At 37.4% G+C, this 17,570-nt stretch overlaps 1 protein-coding gene across 2 annotated transcripts in view; it reads left to right on the forward strand.

Annotated features, from left to right (window-relative positions):
• Window positions 1-17,570, forward strand: part of BTBD8 (BTB domain containing 8) — a 92,888-nt gene that overhangs the window by 11,717 nt on the left and 63,601 nt on the right. For both annotated transcript variants that reach the window (XM_079944074.1, XM_079944075.1), the window contains exons 3-4: window positions 1,619-1,869; window positions 9,368-9,485. In XM_079944074.1, the coding sequence (XP_079800200.1) occupies window positions 1,619-1,869; window positions 9,368-9,485 (369 nt within the window). The remainder of the gene's footprint in view (window positions 1-1,618; window positions 1,870-9,367; window positions 9,486-17,570) is intronic.

Below are 17,570 nucleotides of genomic sequence, written 5' to 3' on the forward strand. Positions count from 1 at the left end.
TGCTTTCAGCATTGTTTTGTAGCTTTCAGGATATGTCTTGCACTTTTTGTGAAATACGTTCCTAAGTATTTTATTTTCTTGATGCTGTTGTAAATTGAATTATTTTCTAATTTCATTTTGGATTGTTCATTGCTAGTGATTTTTGCATATGGATCTTGTACTTTGCAACCTTGCAGAACTTGTTTAACAAATAGTTTTTGGGTGAATTTCCAAGGATTTTCTATACACATGTTTGCCATTTGTAAATGAAGATAGCTTTACTTATTCCTTTCCAGTCCAGCTTATTTCTTTTTCTTGCTTAATTGCCCTGGCTAGAATCTCCAGTTAAATGTTGAATAGAAGTGGTAAGAGCAGACAGACATCCTTACTGATCTTAGGAAGAAAGCTTTCAGTCTTTTACCGTTAAGTCTGATGTTAGCTGTGAGTTTTTCATAGATCTCCTTTATCAGGTTGAGGATGTTTCCCTCTACTGTATTGTTGGTTTGCTGAGTGTTTTATTATGACAGCGTGTTGGATTTTGTCAAATGCTTTTTTTTTTTTTTGCATCAACTAAGATGATCATGTAGTTTTTGTCCTATTGATATGGTGTCTTAGTCCATTTGGGCTGCTATAACAAGACACTGCAGACTGGATGAGTTATAAACCACAGAAATCTATTTCTCATAGTTCTGGATGCTGGAAATCCAAGATCAGAGTGCCAGCATGGTAGGGTTCTGGAGAAGGCCCTATTTTAGGTTGCAGACTGCTGACTTCTCATTGTTCCCTCACATGGTGGAAGAAGGTGAGGGATCTCTTTGGAGCTGCTTTTAATAAGGGCACTAATCCCATTCATGAGGACTCCACCTAATCATCTCCCAAAGGCCCCACCTACTAATATCATCACATTGGGAATTGGCTTTCAACATGATTTTAGGGGACACAAACATTCAGGCTATAGCATATGGTATATAATATTGATTTTCATCTGTTTAACTGCCCTTGAATTCCTGAAATAAAGCCCAGTTGGTCATGATGTATAATTCTTTTTATATGTTGCTGGATTCACTTTGCTATGATTTTGTTGAAGATTTTTTCTCTATATTAGTAAGGAATGTTAGTCTGTAGTTTTCTCTTCTTGTGATGTCTTTGTCTGCTTTTGTGTCAGGATAATTCTGGCTTCACATAATGAATTGGGAAGTGTTCCGTCTTATATCTTTTGGAAAAGTTTGTGAAGGATTGGCATTAATTCTTCTTTAAATTTGGTAGAGTTCAACAGTGAAGCCACCTGGTCCTGCGTTTTTCTTTGTGAGAAGTTTTTGATTACTAATTCAATCTCTTGTTATTTGTCTATTCAGATACCCTGTTTCTTCTTAAATCAAGTTTGGTTAGTGTGTATCCTTCCTAGGAATTGTCCCTTTCATTTAGGTTATATAATTTGTTGGCATTATATATTCCTTTTTAACATTAAAAATTTTTATGGACTACTTTTCAAACTTTCTGTTATTTTAGATTGATCTTTCCTCTAGTTAGTCCAGATTAGAAAGGTTTTAAAACTATATAGCCGTTATCTATGAAAGCAGCATGCTGGAAAACTAGCTTTTAAGAATCACTGACATTTATTTTACATTTTGTCTTTTAGGACTGTATACTCATCAAACAGAAACATAAAAAACTATGAAGAGGAAATTCTCAGGAAAAAGATAGTGGAGAGTGGAGTACCACAAAAGAAATGTGACTTCAGTGTTGGAAAGTGTACTGACAATGATGGAAGGTCATCTGTAGGTAAAAGGTCATCTGATCATTCTTTTATGAAGCATGAAATTCCAGAAGATAACAATAAAGAGGACATTCCAGAAGATAACAGCAAGGAGGACAATTTAATTTCCACTGGTGAGGTATTTTTTATGGATTTTTATAAAATTTTATAGCCATGAAAGTAATTATATTCTGATACAATTAGAGAAAATATACTTCACAAGTCAGCTCTACTGATCACTTTTTATAAGTAAATGAAATAAAAGTAAATGAAAGTCAATATAATAAAAATAAATGAAAGTAAATTATAGGTAAATGGAAATAATAATATGGTCAACTCCCAGTTTTCCTAAGTAATTAGAGATGGGGTTATTATTAAAAAATACACACATAATTCATAATTCTCCTTTTAAGCCTCCATATATTGTCATCCTTATTCTAATCTACACCAATAAAAGCTTTAGCAGACTATAGAATCAATTCTGTTATAACACAATATATGCATTCCTTAAAAAACACCATGCAACACAAAAATCACCAGTACATTTTGTCATGACACAAAATCACTGAAACTTTTGTCGTGACACATTTTTAAAAGATAGGAACCTAATAAAAATGATTAGCATAGTTTTACCCATGTTAAATGGTTCAGAAATGCGTAAGTACTACAATAGATGTGGCATTTGACCTTGAAAAACACCTCTAGTTTGTTTGTATAAGTGGGTGTCAGAAGGGTTGCAGCTTGTGAATTATTGTGAATTGGTGGAAGGAGGTTGTTAAGGATATAGATATATATACAGGAGATATTCTAACAGGAAACTCGAGACCCCTGGATCAGAGAACAGACTGTTTGTTACTTACAGAGCATCTCAGCACTACCTCCCAACCCTCAGTCCCCACGAGGCTATGTGGTGAGGGCCTGATGTTACCTGTCCTGCACGTGCAGTGGGATTGCACCATAGGAGGGGAACACCAACATTATGAGACTTTTATAGGCTGCTGGCAGATCTGCCCATCCTCCTCTGCAGAGAGAGAGACACCTTTACTTTGGAAGGTAAATAAATCTTCTCTGGTTAGGATAAGGTAGCTTCAGTACCCTAGAGTGTAAGGAAATGGTTTTGAGGGGAGGGTAGTCTGAATCTTTCTGGAGCATCACATTATCTCTGACTTCTAAGACATGTTTGTTGTTTAACCATCCTTTACCCAAATTTGCCAGTGCTCTGCTCAGAAAGGCCAGACCATACAGAAGCACAAAAATATTCGTAGAAAATGGTCTCCCAGAAGTTGCTATCTGAAGTCAGATAGAAGTTTGTTACACCAGAAATGGGTAGGTGTGGGTGAACTGAGGTATCTGGTATATGTTTTAGGTGTTTGTGTGTGTTTTGTGTATTCTTACAGGGCTGAGTTCGGCTTGGTGCAGTTCTTTGCCTTGACCTAGTGTTTCTCATGGATTAGCTTGCACCTAAGAGAGAAAAATCAAGAGCATAGTGTCAGAGAAGACAAAGGAAGTTTCAAGGAGGGTGGCATTGACAGTATGCGATACTGCAAAGGAGTTAATAAGATGTGGACAAGCAAGTGTAAGATGTGGACAAGCAAGTGTCTGGTAAACCAGTCAACACGGAGGTTTCCATGGAGTGATGGAGAAAGTAGATGAAGGCAAGGGGTTGAGGGATTAATGAGCTCTATTCACTTATACTCAAAACTTGTTTGGCCACTTTAATAGGCTGCTGTGGGACCATGCGGAGCTCTAGACTATAGGCAGGAAAAATGGGTATCAAATACCAGCTCTGCCAACTGCTCTAACTATGTGGCCTTGGGAAAGTCCCTTACACTCTCTGAGTCTTAGAGTCCTCATCTATAAAATCAGTCTGAAACCACTTCTTAGGACTGAGACTAAATGAGATAATTAAAAAATATGAATAGATCTACCTCAAGCCTAGAACAGGCATACATGCATGTATTCGTTCATTCACCATAATGAGATACAGTGAACATATATAAAAGAAATCTAACTAAGCTTAAATCAGTTTGTTTTTACTGTTGTTGCACTAAACACCAGTAATAAAACTCTTTAGTTAACAGATACTTTCAAATACATCCAATTCTACTATAACACTTGTTTTCAAAACATGAGTTTGATCCAACACAATTGACATATTAGGGAACAATTTGGGCATAATGGGGCTTTTTCCTTTCCTTCCCTCTTGGTCACTCCTCAGTCTCCTTCACTGGAACTTCCTCTTTCTGCCCCTTAAATAATTGGTATTCTCCAATTTTTTTTTTTTTTTAGCTTCGTATCTAACCACTGACTAGACATATCTGTCTAAATATACCTTAAATATCTCAAAATTTAACTTGTGTCAAACTGACCTAATCATCCGCTTTCTCAACCTGCTCTTTTCTTAAATACTGTATCAGTGTGAATTATATTACCATCTTTCTCCTCAGTTACTCTTTTACCCTTCCTTCGATTCATGATCATGTCTGTTGATTTGTCTCCTAAATATTCTTAAATACTTCTCTTCTTTACCCTCCTGCCATTTCTTTATTTCAGGAATTTGCTATTTTCCTTGAGAATTTGAACCCCAGCTGGTCACCAGGCCTCTTGTTGTGCCACCCTCCATCTCTATTGTACAGAACAACGTCCATCAATTGCAAGTGTGGTCGTGGCACTTCCCTTATTAAAATCCTGCAGTAGTCTCACACAGCCTTAATATAAATCCCAGCTTCTTTCCCATGGTGCAAGGGGATGTTGGGAACTGACTCCTGCCTAGAACGCTACTACCTCCTGTCTTCACAACCCCTCTTACCCCCTGAGCTCTATTCTTACTGACTTACTTGGCATTTCCTCCTAAGGAAGTATATTTTGCCACTTCTGTTCTTTTGCACTTGCTGTTTATTCCTGAGATGCTATTCTAATCATTACATTGAGTATCAACTTTGTGCTAGTTTTGAAGATTTGATAGTGAACAAAACAGATAGTGTTCCTATTCTGCAGTTTAGTAGGAGGTACAGTCAGGTAAGTTACGTACCAAGTGTGATAAGGACATAGATAGGGCACATGTAACCTAGGCTTAGGCCTTCAGAGAAAGCTACATGGAGGGAGTGATATCTGAATTGAATCCTGAAGGAAAAAGCAGAAGTTAACCAGGCATAAAGAGTTTAGGGGAGAAGTGTTCCAGGCAAAGGAAACAACATGCCTGGAGGCAAAGAGAACCAGGCACATAGCAAATTTGGAAAACCAGAAATGGTTTGTTGTGGGTGTAGGGTAGAGTAGGGGACAGGAATGGTCAAAGTAAGGGATGAACCTGGATATATAAGCAAAAGCCAGATAATGAAAGCCTTCTATAAAGGATGACTTTATAGTCTATGGTCCAAACTAGGATTCTTTTGAGAGAGTGAAAGATGAAAAATTATTATTGCTGTTGATAATTATTCTGGGGCAAGAGGCATTAATTGGACTGCCCCAGGCAAACCAAAAGATGTGGTCACCTTACTCATAACCTATTTTAAGGAGTTTAGGTGGTACTATTTTGCAGGCTTAAGGAGTATGAACAGAGCAAATTTAAGATAGAGTGGAATGATGACTTCAGGTTGTGGAACAGTTTTGGGTTTCTGTGATTGTGTTTTTGTTTTTGTTTTTCTGGTTACCACTTCTGACACCAAACGTGTGTGGTTTTTTCCACATACCAATTCTCCTAGCACCAAATGGGCATGCAACAGTTCAATTCTAACAGTTAACTATCCAGAGTTAGCACAGACCCCACAGGTTAAGGACTTAGTCCTACAATATTGCCCCCACTTCAACACAAGTGGAGTGCTTAGGCTACTGTAGGGGAGAAAAGAGTTCCTTCTACCCTCTTAGGTCCTGTGACTGGCCTACGAATTTAACTGAAGTAAGACAGATTAACACAAGGGGGAAAAATGGTTTTCATTACTTTCTTTTGTACCGAGAGTTTCACAAAGAAAGGAGATTCAGGAAGGTGGCCGGATGATTGAGGCTTATATATCATTTTAGGCTAAATGAAAGAAAGGACTTTTGGGCTACTAGGTGGTGGAGGCAAGTTATGGGAAGATGAGGGGAGAAAATGTATGGTGAATAAGGATTGTCTTGTTATGCAAATAAGAGTCAAGTGATGAGAATAGTAAGGAGATATCTTTACAAATGGAAATTTCCTTTACAAAAGGGAAAATTTGTACTTTTATTTTTAGGCAGTTAGGGGGATGTAAATAGCTTTTCCTGCATCTGCTCCTTCTCAAGTACCTTTAGCTCAAAATAATCCTCATGCCAAAGTGGCATGTTTCGGGGTGACATATTCTGGCGCTTTTTACTACCCGGGCTTGTGCCCAGTGACTACAAATTCAGGAGTTCCCATGACCATCCTCCTCCAAGGTTCAATAATTTGCTAGAATGACTCACAGAACTCAGGAACACATTTCTCTTACGTTTATGTGTTTATCGTAAAAGATATAATTTAGGAACAGCGAAATGGAAAAGATGCATAGGGTGAGATATGGGGTGGGGTGGGCAAGGACAGTATACAGAACAAATTCCATGCCCCCTCAGGGTGCGCCATCTTTCTGTTACCAAGTCCAAGCTCGCTCGGCTCGCCGCATGACAAGCCAATAAATCAGAGACGAGGTGTTGAGGCAAGGAATATGACTTTATTCGGAAAGCTGGCAGACCGGGAAGATGGCATACTAAAGTCTCAAAATAACCATCTTATCGGGGTTTGGATGCCAGTTTCTTTTATAGCACAGAGAGGGGGAGGAGATGAGGAAGTAAAGTAAAAAGGCCAGAAGTTTTGCAAATATCCCCTGGAATGGCCAGCCTCAGGGAGGGGATGTGTTAATTTCTTCTTTTTTGCAGCCATCCACGGGGTGGACAGGGTCCGGATGTTTCCCTGAACAAAGGCACTTTGGTTTAACATTCAGGCAGAGGGGCAGGGTTCCCTGAGGCAGGCCATTATGTATAGACAGTATCCTTTTAGTGAACAAAAGCAGTGGGAAGCAAGGGTTAAAGTCAAAAAACATCCAATATGTAGTCAGATTTGGTTCTTCCCTGTTATATTTCCAACAAGTCAGTGTGTTCACCAACCCAGTAGCTCCCTGAATCTTATTCAAGAAATTTTATAATTCAATCTATAGCCCCCTTTCCCTCCCTGGATATGGGGGGGAACACTGATAATTCCCACTCTTTAATCACATATTTGTCCTTTCTGGTGACCAGCCCCCATCCTGAAGCTATTTAGGAACCCTACCCTGAATCGCCTCATTAGCATAAACTCAAGTAAGACATTCCTATAATTTAGGAAATTTCAAGAGTTTTAAGCTCTGTGCCAGGAATGGGGGAGAAAGACCAAATATATATTTTTATTATACCCCACTGTGATGTATCAAGTTCAGGGGGCTATTTGAGTACATAATTGAGAGTTGAGATAGGTAATCATCTATCAAATTAGCTTGGTTTTCTTTTGAAAAGTTTCTAGATTTTCCCTTTGGGTCAAAAATTATACTCTGATCTTTGAATCATCGAAATGAAGACTATTCCTTCAACATCTCCCACAAATTTATGTGCTTTAAGTCTTCTATAGGAATATCTGGAAGTGGTAGGATCTGCCTCCTTCCCCTGCTTTATTCTGGTTGGAGTTTTATGTTTTTTCTTCAGAAATCTTTTTATGTAGTATTTGATACATTAATTTATTCAACAAATATTTATTGAGGATCTATGTGTTAGGACTATTCTAGGTCTAAGGGATACTTCAATGACTAAAGTGGACTTCCAGCTCTTTTGGAGCTTAGATTCCAGTTAGAGAAGGTATGGTGGGGGTGGAGATAGACAATAATGTAGTAAAGAAGTTAGAAGGTGACATGCTATAGAAAAAATAGGACAGAGGAAGGAGGATTGGAAGTACTAGTGATGGGAGTTGCAATTTTAAATGGGTGGTCAGAGTCAGCCTTGATTAAAAGGTGATGTTTAAACAAAGATTTGAATCCAGTAAGGAAGTTAGCCAAGTGGATATCTGGGAGATGAGTGGTCAAGGCAAAAGAAATGGCAGTAGAAATATCCTAACATGGGAACATAACTTGCCATTTGGAGGAATGAGAGAGAGTTCAGTATGGAAATAAGCAAAAGAGTAGACAATGAGATTAGAGAGGTAGTGAGGAGCCAGATGTGGGGCTTGATAAGCCATTGTAAGACTTTGGCTTTTACTCTTAAAAAAAATGGAGAGAACCGTATTGTTTTGAACTGGAATGGTGATGCCAAAAACTTGGCCTCTGTGCACCAGTGCCGAATCAAATCTTGGAGACAGAGTTTTGGGTGAAGTAGAAAAGAATAGCTTTATTGTTTTGCCAGGCAAAGGGGGACACAGCGGGCTCCTGCCCCTCAAAAACTGTGTGTCCCAACCTGGGAAAATTTGATGAGAGTTTTATAGCAACAGTTCAAGGGTGAGGTTGCTCATAAAATTAGGGTGTGTGCAGGGCCTGCACTCCTTTAATCTGGCTTCAGGTGGTCTCCATATAAGCTTCTCTGGTTCTCGAGGCTATCAAACCATGACCTTCTCTCTGGAATGAGGATTGCTTCATCTTCCATCTATTGGGAGTTTTAGTTCTATAAGGAGCTCAAAAGATATTGTTCCTGCTCCAAGGCTGCACCATTGTTTCTTGGCTGCTCGGCCCTTGTCTCTGCATCCCCTCCCTTAAGATCATTAATTACCTGTTCAAGGGCAAGCATTGCGGCTAGGCCTAGATCACAAAAAGGCTTAGGCCAAAATGGGTTCTCTTGTGTCAAGAAAGCCATTCATGGTTCTCTTTCTCCGGGGACCCCCTAACTTATCTGTTTACAGTGGTAGCAGTGGAGATATTGAGTAGTGGTTGGATTCTGGATTTCTTTTGATAGTAGAGTCAGTATTGGCATCTGGTTTATAAATGTATACATTTGTAAATTGGTTAGTGGGAATATGTTCTTGGTGATCCATCCTCACCAGGTGTACTAACAAAAATTTCTGAACTGACAAAGCTATAGTATACAATTTAGTATTTTTCTTTTTTTATATATATGTACATGTTCTATATTTCACTTCCCACTGCCTAAAGTGAATCTTTTGAAGTAGAGCTAGTTCTTAAAGTGTTTATTTTCTATACCTCTCCATACTATGTACAGTACTAAACTCATAGTAAGTGTCCTATAAATCCCATTGATTTTAGTTGAAATTCTATTGGTTCACAGATTATCCTAGCCATAAATCCATGAACAGGAACAGGAAAAAATTAAGTGGTGAAAAAGAATATCAAAATTGGAAAATTTTCTAAGTCAGCTGTTCATGAAGTGGCTTCAGTTTTGGTATATAATTTTGTAACAATATCACCTATGTTTAAATGTGTATCTATATTTAAAGGTATATCTATATTTAAATAGAAATATATATTTCAGAGCAGAAAGGATAGATGATTTTAAAGTTTCATTTTACTTTGAATTTACCACTTAAATGTTTCAGTCACTGTTACTCTCTTTCAGTAGCTAATTGAGATAACTGTGGAAAAACATTTTGCTAGTATTAGAATACAAAATTTTGGAATATATATACTATTAAAGAAACTATTTTTTTAGTCTTGTTTTTCTCTTTTAAAGATATTTATGACTTGGAACCTGCATCTGAATTAGGAGAAGATTTATTGAAGCTTTATGTGAAACAGTGTTGCCCAGATATTGATATTTATGTTGATGGAAAAAGTTTTAAAGCTCACAGGTAAATAGGCATGTGATTAATTTGGTGTCTTGGTTGTGACAGTAAAGTGTAAAAAGGTAGCTATCTTTTTCTAGCACGGTGGTTTTCAAGCTGATTCACATAGGGTACAGGGGTTCCATGGTGATGCCTCAGGAGGTCTCTGACAGGGGAGGAGTTTGGACATTAGGCAGGATTTTCTATCTGCACATTCACACATGCACAGGTGACCCTACCCAGACATGTGCACATGCTCAGCTAGAGAAGATCTGTGCTGTGCATTGGGCATGAACGGAAGATTTTATTAGAAGAAAATATACTGTTACCTAAAATAGGTTTGAAAGCCACTGTCACAGAAAATGTAATTAAATGCAATTTTTAATTTCACAGGCATTATGCTATTGAAAATGATTATTTCTACATGAATGACATGTATTTTCTCTGAATTCATTCTGGCTCAAAGCCTTTGATTCAAAATAGCCAATTCTCCTGAATAGCATGGATTAGGAGGTTTAATATTTCAGTGTACTTTTAAAAAATTATTTTTCTGCTGTAGAGTTGGGTTGCTTAGACATTCCAGGCTTTTAGAGTTTAAATTAAAGCCTGCTGCCTGTTTTGGTTAGACTCTTCTTTTGGTAAGTAACTAAAATCTGCTTAAAGAAAGAAAAGATGTTAATAAAAATACAGGTTTTTTTCTTGGAACTCAAGGGAAAGAGGTACAGCTGGCCTCATAACAGACTAGAATTGGAACCAGAAAGCTGAGGAACCCAGAGTTCTCCTCCCTATCTCTTTGTGTTTCAAAATAGAATGTTAAGTTATTCTGGTGCTGCAGAAGAGGAAGAACCAGACTATTTTTGCAGATGCAAGAAGCAGTGTTGTAGGTTCAAGGGTACACAGCCCTTAATGAAATTAGCAGTGAGTTTAGATTACAGAAGTCCACCAAGCCAAATAGTAGTGATGTTTGTACTCTCAGAAATCATACTGGTTTTGCCAGTTAACTGACTGTAGTACATTGCTAAACTCTAGGATTGCCAGTTTCCATTAGACTACCATTCAGAATTTGAACTTTTCTTTCTGGGAACATAGGTTTTGTAAATATATATACACATTTTCCTATTTTTTATGAAATCTGCATTATATATAGTAAAATACAGAGTGTGATACAGATTTATTCATATATTTTCCATATCATGGATATGTATTTCTCATATTTGGGAATATACAAATTCCCAAGTGGTGTGTGTGTGCACACGCATGCCTTTCTTTTTGGTTGGGGTAGGGGGACAGCACAATTTTATTTTTAGAATTAATTTACTTTGATTTTATTTTGTGCCAGATTTTTCTTGAAACCATATGGGCATCCTAGCAAAATTCTACCTATGGAGCCCTAAGGCTATTGTTGTCATACAGGGAAAGCAGGACGCTGTGATGATTTGCAGTATGTCCTCAAACAGTGTCTGTATTTGTCTTCTCCCTGTGTACTGCCCGACAGTGGACTGTTTAAGAGCTGGAACTAGAATATTAGGTTTGTATTTTAGGACAGCTCTTGCCCACATTTCTGGCTTATTTTGTTCACCTAGCAATAAAAAATAAATTTATGTTAACTAGAAAGGCAATTTCCTGAGAATGTGTTTCAGGAAGATCTGGCTTAAGTTTTCGTGCTTTGTTGTTAGTGCCCTTATGTGAGTAAAAATGGCAAATTCTAAATCCCAAGATTACCTTCCTATTCCAAACGTAAACATCTCTTTGTACATATTTACTTTATTATTCAGTTCAAAGAATATTATGTCAGTAGTTCAGAAAACACAGGCGTACCTCGTTTTCCTTTATGGCTCTTCACAGATAATTGCGTTTTTTACAAATTGTAAGCTTCTGGCAATTCTGCATCGAGCAAGTCTGTCAGCACCATTTTTTTCCCAAAAGCATTGGCTCGCTTCATGTCTCTGTGTCACAGTTTAGTAGTTCTCACAATATTGCAGACTTTTTTCATTATTATAATATTTGTTATGGTGTTCTGTGATCAGTGATCTTTGATGTTACTACTACAACTCACCGAAGGTTCAGATGATGGGTAACATTTTTTAGCAATAAAATATTTTTAAATTAAGGTATATACATAATGCTGTTGCACACTTACTAGACTACAGTATAGTGTAAATGTGACTTTTATATGCACTAGGAAACCAAAAGATTAGTGTGACTTGCTTTATTGTGGTGGTCTGGAGCTGAACCCTCAATATCTCCAGTGTATGCTTGTATCATGTAATATAATCTAAAGCCCAGCAACAGAACTTTCTCAATTATTTCTTGTTCTAGATAATTAATGTCAGCATTTATCCTAGTGGTATAGCTAAAAATCCGTTTGTAAAATGACTGCTTTAATTATATGTACTCATATATTTAATGATCAATGCAAGTACTCACAAAGACCAGGATTTATGGGCAGAATTACATTCAATTTAGGTCTCAAATTTTAGAAGAGTTTAGTTTGCTAGTTTAATGTCCAAACTGGTATGGTAAAGAGATAGTTTCTTTTATTGAGTCACTGTCTTTCTCTTATGCTCAAGCTCCTTCTTCAAAAACATCCCTGGTATCCCAGTTCTTCCAAGATTATGTCTCCAGTTGCTAGTTGCTCTGTCCAGCCTTTCCCTTGATCTGCAGCCCAATACCTGGAGCCCTTTATGTGCTGCCGGACAATCTGATGACAATCACTTGCTTGTGGTGCTACAACTAAGCCAAAGAAATAATTTATAACTGAGTAGTTAAGAGTATGTGAACTATGTATGGAGCCTGTCTGCCTGGGTTTGAATTCCAGCTCTACCATCTTTAGCTGTATGAATTTGGAGAAGTCATGTAACCATTCTGTGTTTCAGCATCCTCATCAACGATGGAGATTATAATAATACTCATCTTATAGGGTTATTCTGAGTGTTAAATTACTAAAAGCATTTACGTACTTTGAACAGTGCCTAGCACATTGTAAGTACCATATAAGTGTTTGCTATCATCATCCAGGTAATAGGCCTTTGATACGAGATTTTGTGTAGATGGTAGCAACAGTCTGTGTGTCCTTTACTTACGTGCCACAAGGAGAGAAAGGTGATTTGAATCACTTGCATTTCCCCCCAATCCAAGGAGGAAAGGGATAGCAGTGGGCCTCCAGGAAAGTCACATTTACTACACTGTTCTGCCTCTACACAGGCCTTTCCCTCTCCAAAGCATAACTTCTCCACCCTTCCCACATCTTTGTCCTTTCTTATCTCCAATACTTCTTCTCAAAGGAGAAACAAAGAGAGCTCTTTTTATTTGGTGGAAGAGAGGTTATAATAAAAGGACCCATTAGAGTTCATGGATCCCATTTGTTAATTATGTTACTACTTTTCTGAGTATTGCTTCCTGGAGTACTACAACACATTACTCCTGTTGTGGATCTCTGTAACATTACATAACATTACGTTCTTTCCTGAATTGCTGTCAATCACCAGATGAATACCATCTGTATATTGGGCATTTCTCTCTATTTTTATTTCCTCCTGTCATCTTTAGCCTACCTCTAAGTACCTACCTTATCCACTCCACTGCTGATCTCCCATTTCATTGTGTTAATTATTATTCTAATGTTTTCTGAGTGAAATTGAATCTGCTATATTTTTAAACTAATTTATTTGTTGCACTTCAGTATTCCATAATTAAGATTCTCTTGGGCTTCCCTGGTGGCGCAGTGGTTGAGAGTCCGCCTGCCGATGCAGGGGACACGGGTTTGTGCCCGGTCCCGGAGGATCCCACATGCCGCGGAGCAGCTGGGCCCGTGAGCCATGGCCGCTGAGCCTGCGCGTCCGGAGCCTGTGCTCCGCAACGGGAGAGGCCCGCGTACCGAAAAAAAAAAAAAAAAAAAAAAAGTCTCTTGTGCTGCTTTATTGAAAAAGCAGGGCAGTGATTCCTAATTTTAGCTTTGTAACACTTAAGATCCTATATCCCTTCCAGAATACCTTTTTTTTTTCAGTGCCTGATATTATAACATCAGACATTCATTCATGGGGTTAAAATGCTGTCAAATCTCCCTTTAAAATGTAGATTTCTCTGAATATTTAGTAAATCAGCACTGAGTCAGGAGATCAATGTCCTAGTCTGTGTCACATGACTAATTAGCTATATATTCTTGAGTCCATCAGCTGAAAACTTTTTCAGAAGTATACAGTTTAGTAATTCAGAAGTCAGTCTTTCTGGGTGTAGATTCTGATTGTACCATTTAATAATTATTGAGAAGTTACTTAATCTCTCCAAGTCTCAAATTCTTTATCTGTAAAAGAAATAATGATAGTAATTGTAGCATAGGATGGCTGTGAGGATTGAATCCGATAATGTACATAAAGCACTTAGCATGGTTCTGTGGCACATTGGAAGCATTCAGTAAATATTAGTTTCTATAAGTATATATTAGATATCTGGGAGGGAGGCACATTGTTGCTTTTTCTACCTTATCTTAGAGTGGAGGTTGGCAAACTATGACCCAACCCAAAGCCGGTCAGTGGCTTCTTTTTGTATAAAACAACAACTACAACAAAAAAACAAGAATATGCAACAGGGACCTGAAAAGCCTAATATATTTATATTGATGTTTACTATCTGGCCCTTTGCAGAAAAAGTTTGCTGTTCCCTATCTTACTAGGATTGCCAAGAAGCTATTTTTTTTTTTTTTAACTAAAATTAGATGAAATTATTGACTGGAAAAACAGACATATGGAAAATAGGATCTAATGGAAATATAATGCCTCTTTTCAATTGAAAGATTTATTTTATTTATTTATTTTTTTAACATCTTTATTGGGGTATAATTGCTTTACAATGGTGTGTTAGTTTCTGCTTTATAACAAAGTGAATCAGTTATACATATACATATGTTCCCATATGTCTTCCCTCTTGCGTCTCCCTCCCTCCCACCCTCCCTATCCCACCCCTCCAGGCTGTCACAAAGCACCGAGCCAATATCCCTGTGCCATGCGGCTGCTTCCCACTAGCTATCTACCTTACTACGTTTGTTAGTGTGTATATGTCCATGACTCTCTCTCGCCCTGTCACAGCTCACCCTTCCCCCTCCCACCAAGAAGCTTTATGAAGTAATTGTAATAAAATTCCAGATTCCCATGCAATAAAGTGGGTTATGAACGTCTTAATACTAATTACTTTATTAATGATAAATGGTCAACCCTGTCCACTTAAAAGGTTTAAAATAATAAATTAGATGTGGGAACAATAGAGAGAAAAGAGGTGAGATTCTTTGGTACCATGGGCCTTTGAGGGAGGTTGCAATGGGGAACCAAAGCCAAAGGTACTGAGCGCCTAAAAGGAAACAAGTCATCTAGAGTAGAAACTCCTTAACTGAACGTGACTAAATGTACTCTTCAGCTGTTCTCTGTAGAGCATGCTGACATGTTAGGCAGAACTCTCAAGGCTAGGATGTCATTCTCTAGTATACCTACAACATTTCCATTCCTTTTATTGAGTTTGTGTCTCCTGAGTCACTTGGGGTTATTCCCAAACCTGTTTGATGCCATTTGAATTTCTTGTTTTGATAACATGACTTAATGACATATCATATAAACCAATGACACATGATGTATGAAAAGAATTTGTTGTTACAATGAAAACTAAAGTGAATGTTTTAGAAAGATTAATAAGGGAGGGGCACTTTTTTTTGAGCATTTTATTTAACTTTTTATTTTATATTGGAGTATAGCCGATAAACAATGTTGTGATAGTTTCAGGTGCACAACAAAGCAACTCAGCCATACATATACATGTATCCATTCACCCCCAGACTCATCTCGGGAGAGGCACTTTTAAAATTGCTGTTGAATTCAGGGACTTCCCTGGCAGTCCAGTGGTTAAGACTCCACACGTCCAATGCAGGGGGCACAGGCTCGATCCCTGATCGGGCAGCCGGGATGCCGCATGCCACGTGGCATGACCAAAAAATAAAAGATAAATTAAAAAATAAAGTAAAATTGCTATTGAGTTCAGTTTAGATGAAACAATATAAAAGTTTGAGGGGAAATTATAAAAGTCTTAAATTATTCTATACTTCAGATTGCTTCATAAAATTTTTAAATTTCTTCACTTCAGAGAAGTTTGAACTAAAAATCATAGACAGGGTATATGGGTATATATAGTTTTTGCAAGAAATAGGAGGCTCCAATCAGCAAACCCACAATAAAAAAATAAAGATTGGCCTTGTATGGTCAAAGATTTGTGAATGAATACATAGTTATTTTTTAAGTTAGAATAAGATGATTATGATATAGACAAATCATTTAAAAAATTCTCTTCTAATTTTTAGATTAATCAAACAACCATCAGTCCTCATTGTACTGGATAACAGGGCATCCATTACACTTCACAAATCATTTTTTAACTTAGGAAAGGCTAATCCTATGAAAGCTGTAGTCAATGTATGTCAAAATGGATGTCTCAAGAGAAAGCTAACTTACCATTTTTAAAGTTTATGTTCTCTAAAATATTTGCAAAGTGTAATGGGTAATGGTGACAGCACCAGAAAGTTTGCATTCACTGTTCTGGGTTTAACCTTTATTCAGTTATGTTGAACTAAAAGGAAAAAAATATATTCTTGGAGAAAGAGTACTTAAAAAAATAGTCCTAGTGAGAAATTCTTTATTTAGAGCTTCTCTGAGTAATCCAGGCCATTATTCTGCCTGGAGTAGTGAATCCAGTTCAGCTAAAATCAGGAAGTATTGAATAGCAATGTACTCTAAAGCAAGAGCAAGGGGGAAATTAGGGCATCTCTACAGAGTCAGAAGCAGCCTTGTCAGTTGAGATTAAATTTAGTCAAAAAGAGAAAAAAATTTTGATGTGTTGGAAAATGAAAAATCTGGTGAAGACTTTTAATACACCATGCTATCTACAGCATAATTTTTTAAACTTAGGCTTGTATCTGAATTAAATGGGAATGTTTCCTAAGTTTCTGTCTTAAGGGCAGGGTAATTGTTTAAGCCTCAGATGCTTTTTGTCTTATTTAGATGGGAACGGCTAGCATGCTGCTTAGTTTAAACATGCTGTTTAGCATGTTTAGTTCAAGTCTTCCATATCCTTAACTGACTTTTTGTCTACTTGTTCTGTTAATTACTGAGAAGAATGTTGATGTCTCTAATATAATTGTAAATTTATCAACTTCCCCCTTCAGTTCTATCAGTTTTGCTTCATATATTTTGAAGGTTTGTTATTTGGTACACACACATTTAGGATTGTTATTTCCTCTTGATGAATTGACCCCTTTTTCATTATGAAATATTAGTCTTTACCCCAAGTAATATTCCTGTTGTGAAGTCTTTTGTCTGATGTTAATAGGGCCACGCCAGCTTGCTTTCTTTTTTAAAAATTGAGGTATAATTGATATATAGCATTGTATTAGTTTCAGGTGTTTAACATAATGAACTGATCATCACAATAAGTCTAGTTAGCATCCCACTCCAGCTTTCTTATGATTAGCATTTAGATGGTATATGTTTTTTCATCCTTTTACCTTTAGCCTCTCTGTGTCTTTGTATTTTAAATGGGTTTAAAATTAATTTTTTGTAGACAGCTATAGTTATGTCTTGCTCTTTTATTATCTGGTCTCATAATCTCGCCTTTTAATTGGAGAATCTAGATTATTTATGGTAATATAGGTATTAATGTGTTGGAATTTAAGGCTACTATTTGTTTTCATTTTTTCTTTGTTTTCTTTTTCCTCTTTTCTTTGTATTAATTGAGAAAAAAAAATTTTTTTTTTTTGCGGTACGCGGGCCTCTCACTGTTGTGGCTTCTCCCGTTGCGGAGCACAGGCTCCGGACGCGCAGGCTCAGCGGCCATGGCTCACAGGCCCAGCCGCTCCGTGGCATGTGGGATCCTCCCAGACCGGGGCATGAACCCGTGTCCCCTGCATCGGCAGGCAGACTCTCAACCACTGTGCCACCAGGGAAGCCCGAGAAAAAAGTTTTTTTAATGCAGTTTATTTCCACTATTGTCATATTGGCTATATTGTGTGTGTGTGTTGTTTTTGTTTTTTTAGTAGTTACTTTAGGATTTGTAATATGCATTGTTACTACCATTTAC

The sequence above is a fragment of the Stenella coeruleoalba genome (genome assembly GCF_951394435.1).
Source record: "Stenella coeruleoalba genome assembly, chromosome: 1".
Taxonomy (NCBI): Eukaryota; Metazoa; Chordata; class Mammalia; order Artiodactyla; family Delphinidae; genus Stenella; species Stenella coeruleoalba.